Source organism: Sapajus apella, unplaced genomic scaffold, assembly GCF_009761245.1.
Source record: "Sapajus apella isolate SASKATOON/1434 unplaced genomic scaffold, GSC_monkey_1.0 scaffold126, whole genome shotgun sequence".
Lineage (NCBI taxonomy): Eukaryota > Metazoa > Chordata > Mammalia > Primates > Cebidae > Sapajus > Sapajus apella.
In genome coordinates this window covers 3,077,184-3,085,355 of record NW_022437066.1, presented here as the reverse complement: position 1 = coordinate 3,085,355, position 8,172 = coordinate 3,077,184, and the positions used below count along the sequence as shown (strand labels likewise).

Below are 8,172 nucleotides of genomic sequence, written 5' to 3'. Positions count from 1 at the left end.
GCGTATGAGTCGCGTTGGTAGCCTCTCTCCCCGAGTCCTTCTCACCTGATATTGATGACCATGGTACGACAGATGGGAACAGCCGAGATGATGACGCTATCCTAAATGGTAGGAGCTGAAATGAACCTGCGCCCTCAGTAGGCAAGGGAACACAGGCTCAGAGGGGCCAAGGGACTTGTTTTAGGACACACAGTGCTGAGGAAGTAAGGCTTCCCCTCAGGCAGGGTGGGCTCTAAGGCCAGAGTTCTGCTCCAGGGATTGTCACTGAAGACCACAGCGGCCTGCAGGTGGGATGCCTGGCCTCAGGCTCAGGGGCTCCCCTGGGCCCTAGGAGTGAAATGCGCCTACTGTCACCCTCCCAAAAGGCTCAGCCCCTCAAGGCCTCCCCCTCAGACGTGCACCGGCATCTTAGTCCCCCAGGCTCCTCACCCTGTCTCCCTGCCCTCACGTTTGTGTGCCACTGAAGTGGGAAACCTAGCTCTACACACTTCCCCAGGAATCGGTGGACACACATGCATTTTCCTCTCCTTCTGGCCCTGACATCCTGCCTGGACCGCCCAGTGGCAGTTTCCAAGGCTCCTGGGGAGCGTCCCAAGTCCGCTCACGACATGGTGAGGGTTGCTGTGTAAGGTCCACCCCAGTGGCCAATGGCCAGCTCTGGCCGTGAGGACTCCAGGGATTCGGGCAAGGGAGAGAGAACTCTTTGAAGCAGAACGTCTTTAGCAAACCCTTCCTTGTTCCCGTCCTCAGCTCCTGGTGTCATCTGCTCACCGCTGAACAAAGGTGGGCGGATGGGCCTGGGCTTTGTGCAAGGCCACAAGCGAGTCAGCCTGTTCCCTGGGAATAGACCGTCCCCTGCAGGGATGAGAGATGCCATGGGATCCCCAAGGGGAGGGTGGAAGGAGCAGCCCTGGAGATGACCCCGTACCTCCTGCTGGCGTCACCAAGCCGGCGGAGAGGAAGCGGCTGTCACTCGGAAGATGAGAAATTGGAGTCTGAGGGAGGCTGGCCTCTCCAGCCCTATAAGAGGTCAGGGACCTCTTGAAGCAAAGACCAGGAGAGAAGGAGCTGGACAGAGCTATGGGGGTCCCGGGCCCTGCCACCCTGCTGCTCACCCTCCTGGGCATGTCCTGGGCTGTCCAGGCGGCAGAAACCTGTCCAGGTGAGTCACTTCAGGACCTCCTCTTGGAAACTTCTCATCCCCAAAAGCTGGCAGCTTCATGACTGGCAGCTTCCTGGCTTCCAGGCCTTGCCCCAGGCCATGTGGTGTGCCACCTATCGAGACAGCAGCTCCGCACATGTCGTCTGTGTGAGCAGACGCAGAGACCCTGAATGCATGCGGTGTCTCGGAGATGGGGTGTCCTCTGCCTGCCCGCCCGTCACCGAAACCGTGCAGGTTTCCAGCCTCCCCGGGCCACATGTCCTCTAAGCGTAAAAGGCGCGGTCGTGGTGTTGTGAGGGGAGGTGGGGCTTGTGGCGCCAGCTGGGCAGGCAGCGGTCAGGTGTTCCACCATGACCGCCATCACCGGGAGACAGAGCGTCAGCAGGAATGGGCACCCAGCACTGTGGGACGTTTCCATCCAGGAACTATTGGGCTCTGAAGGTGGCGGTTCCCATGGTGTCCCTGACGTGGCACCATAGGAGTGGCACTGTCCCCGCCAGTTCTGGACCTCCTTTGGGGCTCCCAAGAGGATACTTGGGTGCCCAACCACGGGTTCCAAAGTATGGGAGGGCAGGTTGAACATGCGGCCCCTGGAATCAGGTCCTGACTCCGTCTACCTGACGGAGGATCAGGAGTTTGTGATGTTTTCAATGCCTGCAGAGACTCCTGTTGGGATGTCTGCAGTGCTCAGGAGGAGACACGGCTCTATCCGCAGCAGAGCCGGGGCTTCCGGAGCTCAGGGGTGCTGCGACCAGCACTGCATTCCAGGAGTGATCCTGGAGGGTGACAGGCCAGGGACAGCAGGGTCACTTGGAAGCTCCTAGTGGCTCACTGTGGAGTGGTGGAGTTAGGACAGCATTATTCTCCTCCTTAAACACTTCTGGAGCTTCTAAATGGTCAAATAACAGCACGTGTAATTTTTATAACACACCATCTAACTTGAATTGGAGATACCTAATTGAAAACGACGAAGCTGCCTTCCAGCTCTAGTTTTGCACCAGCTAGTTCTGTGTCCTTGAAGGACGCCTCCCGCTGTGGAGGGACACGGTTGACCCAAAGGAGCCCATCCACTCTCAGCTCTGCTCACAAGATTGGGCGTAGGAGTCACGTTGGTAGCCTCTCTCCCGGTGTCCTTCTCACCTGATATTGATGACCATGGTACAACAGATGGGAGCGGCTGAGATGACGAGGCTATCCTAAATGGTAGGAGCCGAAACGAACCTGCGCTCTCAGTAGGCCAGGGAACAGAGGCTCAGAGGGGTCAAGGGACTTGTTTCAGGGCACACAGTGCTGAGGAAGTAAGGCTTCCCCTCAGGCAGGGTGGGCTCCAAGGCCTGGTTTCTGCCCCGCATCTCCTTCCTGCCTGACCAGTGCTCAGGAGGTAAGGACGGACCAAGAGCTCACCCGAGCAGGAACACTCAACGGAGGGAGGTGGCTGTGGCTGCAGCCATCTGCCCACTCCTGATGTCACCAAGGTGGCAGGTGCCTTTCGGTTGAGTGGTGTGTCTGTGGCTCAGTGGAGTATTCAGGCCCAGGTGACACTGAGTGGCCATCTGTGTTTCTCTGCAGAGGTGAAGGTGGTGGGCGTGGAGGGCTCTGACAAGCTCACCATTCTCCGAGGCTGCCCGGGGCTGCCGGGGTCCCCAGGGCCAAAGGGAGAGGCAGGCGCCAATGGACAGAGAGGTATGTGTGGGCCGGGTGGGGAGGCCGGGCATGGCGGGGGCACTGGCTCTTGCTGTTTTTGAAACTAGATGCTGAGCTGGGCAACGCCCCCACTCTGGCACCTAGCTCGAGAGCCTGGGTCGGACCCTGCTAGAGACAGGGACGTAGCCGACTCCCAGGGCCCAGCAGGGTTCTGAAATGGGGGAGCGTCTTTCTTAACTATCCATGAGCTCACATGTGGACACGCTTCTGTAGTGCTGTCTCCCCGTCCTTGACCCAACACCAGCTTTGCTCGGTCACTGGCACAACTTCTAAGTTCTATGTCCCTCCACCTTCTCACCTGAGCCCTGAGGCCACAAACTCTTCTCCGCCTGCCTCAGATGAGGAAACTGAGGCTCAAAGAGTCCAGGGATTCCCCTCCGTGCTCACACCTGAAAAGAAAAGGGCTGGGATTCCCCCCGTGGTGTCTGGATTTTCAGCTCCTGGCCGCTGAGTGGACAGCAGAGTCCCGTGAGGCCTGGGTCCTGGGTCTAGAACCTTCTGGTGCAGGACGGGCAAGCCCAGGTGGGGCCTCGGTCACTTCGTAGCAAGCAGGGTCATGGTCATGATTGGAAATTACAGCCGCCAGCTCCAGGGTGGACCCTTTGGTCCTGGCTAGGGAGTTTTGCTCAAGGGAGCTTTGTCTTTGGAAATTGCAGGAGAACCTGGACCCCCTGGACCCCCTGGGAAGGCAGGACCACCTGGGCCCAAGGGTAAGGAGGGGACCAGAGTGAGGAGGGGCTGCAAGGTCCTTTCAGCCAAGGCTGCAGAGGAATATGCGCAGGGCTTCCAGGGCTCCGTCCAGGGCAGGGGTCTCAGTATAGGGGAGGGGTTCTCAATGTTGTGGGGGTTCTCAGTTGGGGGAAGTGGGGTTATCAGTGTTGGAGATGGCTTCTCAATGTCAGGGGAGGGGTTCTTGGTGTGTGTGTCGGGGGAGGGGTTTCCAATGTGCATGTTGTGGGGAGGTGTTAACAGTATGGAGGAAGAGCCATCAGTGCCGGGGAGAGCCGTCAATACCGGGGACAGCCATCAATACCGGGGGAGCTGTCAATACCGGGACAGCAGTCAATATCGGGGAGAGCTGTCAATGTCAGGGAGAGCTGTCAGTCAATATCAGGGACAGCCATTAATATCAGGGAGAGCTGTCAATATCAGGCGGAGCTGTCAATACCGGGGAGAGCTTCTGGGGTGGGAGCAGGGAGTTTTGGTGTGGGAGGGGTTCTCGGTGGGGGTCTCTGTATGGGGAAGAGGTTCTTGTGTAGGGGAAGGTTTTCAGTACTGGAGCATCTGCCCTGTGGGTGTGTCTGAGGCGAAACCCTGTCCCTCTAAGGTGGAAGTGGCCTTGGGAGGGTGGGGTGGGTGTGTCTGCTCCCCTCTCTCAGTCCCACTCAGCCCTGGCCTCTGTCCCCCAGGCACGAGGTCCTGTCTGGTCCCCTCCTCCTGACGCCGCCCCAAGGCTGTATCTCTAGTCAGCACCACGTGTGGGGAGCAGGCCCCGGGGGGCTGGAGAACCACACCAACCAGCTCTCAGCACAGCGTTTGTAGACATGCTCTGCTTTAAAATAAATAATTTTCCGACATATTTTCATGAGGAATACCTTGAAGAATCAGAGAAAGATGCAGTAGGAAATGGAAGCTCCCTTTACTCACTCACCCTTACCCACGGACCCACTCAGAATAAGACACCCCCTACACTCACTGCACACCAGGCTCAGCCACGGGTTGTGTCTAAACGTAAAATACGCAGTTTGGCGCCCAGACCCCAAGCAACGCTGTCCCATCATACTACTGCGTCTACCAAGATGGGCTGTTTGCAGGCCTTGGGGCCCCCGGAGAGACCTGAAAATCCAGGCTCCCTCTGGGTGGCACATGGGGGCCTCAACAGTCTCTGGGATGGAGGCCTCTGCTTCCCTGGGGACCTCCGAAAGGGGTGCGTGTCGTGGAGGGGCCAGTGTGGGCCTCCCTTGAGGGAAAGAAAAATGTGGCCCATGGAAGCAGGCTCAGGGACTCCCTGACTGGACCCCCACCATCTCCTCCTGGAGAGGCCCAGAAAACGGTCTCCACGTTTTACACGGTATCTGCGGACCAATGGGGGCTCAAGGGCTCTGATTTCCAAACTGTGACATGTGTGTCCTCTCTCACCCACGAACAGGAGCACCTGGGGAGCCCCAGCCGTGCCTGACAGGTGACTGACCACCCCACGCTCCCCCCGCGCTCCACCCACGGCCTGTGGCTGCCTTTGGCTGGAAGTCCAGGGTCATACGATGCTATCGCCAGAAGGAAGTGGCAAATACAAACAAAAGACAAAGGCGGTGTGCCCATTCCCTTGTCCCTGAATCATTTAAGAAAGTGACAAGTATTGTCCAGACAACTTCAGTGCCTTCCATGGCAATTTTCTTCTACCTTCTGCTTTACCCCAGAAGGCCGAGTGCCCAGGAGCCGAAGGAGGGGGTGACACGGGGGGTGGGAGTGTCAGGCAGACTGGGCGTGGCCAACACAGCTGCATGGCCCTGAGGGCCATGTCCCTGTCCAGGCCTCGGAGTCCCACTCTGTCCGCACAGATGCCTGTGGCCCTGCTTCTCCCTCCCGGGCCTCCCTCCCACTGCCCCTGCCCTGCCCAGGGCTCCCGTCCTGCAGCCACTCCCCGGGTTCCCTTCCCAGGCCCACGCACCTGCAAGGACCTGCGGGACCGGGGGTACTTCCTGAGCGGCTGGCACACCGTCTACCTGCCCGACTGCCGGCCCCTGACCGTGTTGTGTGACATGGACACGGACGGAGGGGGCTGGACCGTGAGTGTGGGGGGAGCTGAGGGGCCCTGGGCAGGGGCGGCCAGCCTGGGAGTCCCAGAGGCCAGGCTGCACACCTGCTGGGAGAACACTCTGGAGTTCTCTATCTCCCTGGACGGGGACAGGCAGAGATGATGGGGGGTGACCCGTGGGTAAAAGTCCAGGCCGTGGGGGCGGCTGGGAGGGGCCGGTGTTTTCCTGCTGTGCGGCCTGGGGCTTGCTGCCTCCCCTCCCGGGCCCCCCTTTCCTCCTTCATCTTCCCGTGGGGTCTGCGAGCTGCTGGCCCGGCCGTGATGCTCTGCCATCTGCACGTGCTGCTCCTCTGGAGGGCGGGTCCCCCCACGCTGTGGAACGTCGACCTGGCCCCTGGCTCCGTCCCCCGGCTCCTCCACAGGTTTTCCAGCGGAGGATGGACGGCTCCGTGGACTTCTACCGGGACTGGGCCGCGTACAAGCAGGGCTTTGGCAGTCAGCTGGGGGAGTTCTGGCTGGGGAATGACAACATCCACGCCCTGACCGCCCGGGGTAGGGCCGCTGCCGGGGGTCGGGGGTCGGGGGCCCTGAATGGAGGTGCCCCTGCCCCTTAGGCCTGGGCCGCCTGGAACATAAGCGCCTCTTGGCCCACAGGGCTTTGGGCCCTGAGCACACGCAGGGTGGCACTGGGACCCCCGAGGGCTGTGTCCCCTGCCGCTGGCTCTGGCGGCGTCGGGACGGGAGAGGGTTGGAGCTCTGGGCTGAAGCCTCTTCTGGTCTCGGCCCCACCGGCACCTTAGGTCCTGAGTGTGGGAAGGAGGGACCCAGTTGCCCCGTAGTGGAGTTAGGGCCCAACCCCAATTCTGCCTCTAAGCCTCGAGGATTTGGGAGTTGAGTCTCACCCTGTGGCTCAGCACCCCCAGCGGGTCAGAGCCGCGCGGGCCCCGGGGAAGCCGCAGTGCTCTCCACGCCCTGCCTCCATGGAACCCAGACCTCCTTCCAGCCCCTGCCCCAGTTCCCCAGCTCCCGCGTCTGGAGGCAGAGGGCCCTTCTGCCGGGATCCTGAAACCTTCCTCCCGCAGGAACCAGTGAGCTCCGCGTAGACCTGGTGGACTTTGAGGACAACCACCAATTTGCCACGTACAGATCCTTCCAGATGGCGGGCGAGGCGGAGAAGTACAGGCTGGTCCTGGGGGCCTTTGTGGAGGGCAGTGCGGGTGAGTGTCTGTGCCGGGCCGCGTGGCCTGGGCCTCTGAGGGGGGTTTGGAAGTAGAGAGTGTGTCCTGGCTGCCTTGTGGAAGAGGCCTCGCCTCTCTGAGCCTGGGTTGTCCATCTATACCTGCGACATTAACGTCTGTGCTCCGTGTGGCACACATCAGTGTGCGGCAGGTGCTGAAACCCCAGCAAGGACATCAGTAGGAAGGAAGTGTCTGCAGAGCAGGGACCTATGCACAGTGACAGCAGCTGACATCTCTGCGGGGCGTGGCTGGAAGGGGTCCGCCATGGTGGAATCCAGAGTAGGGAATGATGATCCTACCTCCTGTCCTTCTATGAAATAAACACACTACACATTAGGTGGCAGGGCTAGACCTAAAGGCAATTTTCTAAGGCCACTGCCAACAGCAGGGCAGTCTTCACTGAAGTCATGGACTGTACTCCTTGGATTGTGCAGTGAACAACCTACATAACCGTACATGGAGGACCACCAGGCCAGGCCTCAGGTGGAAAGACTTGTTCTGCCTATGACATTACTGCCTGTAATGACGCTCACATTTCCTCCTGAGCAGGTGATTCCCTGACGTCCCACAACAACCAGTCCTTCTCCACTAAAGACCAGGACAATGACCTTCACGCCCAAAGCTGTGCCGTGATGTACCAGGGAGCCTGGTGGTACAAAACGTGCCACGTGTCAAACCTGAATGGTCGCTACCTCGGCGGGGCCCATGACAGCTTCGCAAAGGGCATCAACTGGAAGTCGGGAAGAGGGTACAACTACAGCTACAGGGTGTCGGAGATGAAGCTGCGGCCCGCCTAGCCCGGTGGGCGCGGGGTCAGGACGCCCCGCACGCTGGTGGGGGTGGGGTCGGGAGCTCAGCCCTCGGGTTCGTAAAAGAAACACGTGTTGTGATTCCAAATTGCGTTTGTCTTGCTCTGCGGAAGAGGTTCAGGTCCTGCTCTTTCCACCATCGGCCCCTCCAGATTTGCGACATCAACTCATCTCAAACCTCCGTCTTTCCTTAGCAGAAAAGAGGGTGTTTCTGACTATCCAGCACGCGCCTTCCTTAAGAACAAATACAAGACTTTGATGCTGTGATGGGCTCAGAGGGCAGCCCTGGTCGGGGGCCCTGGCAGGATAAACCCATTCTGGGGCTCGTTACCCGGGCTCCTCTGTGAGCTGGATGGTGGGGGCTGAGAAGGCGCATCAGAGAGGAAGTTTCTCCTGCACTTGAGATGCCATTGTTGGTCCAACGGCCAGCCCTCGCCCCCCAGCTGCAGCCCTGCCTACGCACCCCTGCCGCCCAGGCTCCCTGCCTGCCCCGGCCCCCCAGCC

The 8,172-nt window shown here is 60.0% G+C and overlaps 1 protein-coding gene across 1 annotated transcript; it reads left to right on the top strand.

Moving 5' to 3' along the window:
• Window positions 1–1,022: 1,022 nt before the first annotated feature.
• LOC116539210 (ficolin-2) lies at window positions 1,023–7,752 on the top strand. Its single transcript, XM_032261940.1, has 8 exons — window positions 1,023–1,162; window positions 2,732–2,845; window positions 3,523–3,576; window positions 5,016–5,048; window positions 5,525–5,652; window positions 6,044–6,173; window positions 6,704–6,838; window positions 7,409–7,752. The coding sequence occupies exons 1-8, from the start codon at window positions 1,081–1,083 to the stop codon at window positions 7,654–7,656; spliced, it is 924 nt and encodes a 307-aa protein (XP_032117831.1). The 5' UTR covers window positions 1,023–1,080; the 3' UTR covers window positions 7,657–7,752.
• The last annotated feature ends 420 nt before the right edge of the window (window positions 7,753–8,172 follow it).

Bases quoted from the DNA above. Each gene is read 5' to 3' on its own strand.
- LOC116539210 (XM_032261940.1), top strand. From the start codon at position 1,081: ATGGGGGTCCCGGGCCCTGCCACCCTGCTGCTCACCCTCCTGGGCATG. The intron at 1,163-2,731 runs GTGAGTCACTTC...GTTTCTCTGCAG, and splicing joins GGCGGCAGAAACCTGTCCAG to AGGTGAAGGTGGTGGGCGTG. The intron at 2,846-3,522 runs GTATGTGTGGGC...TGGAAATTGCAG, and splicing joins AGGCGCCAATGGACAGAGAG to GAGAACCTGGACCCCCTGGA.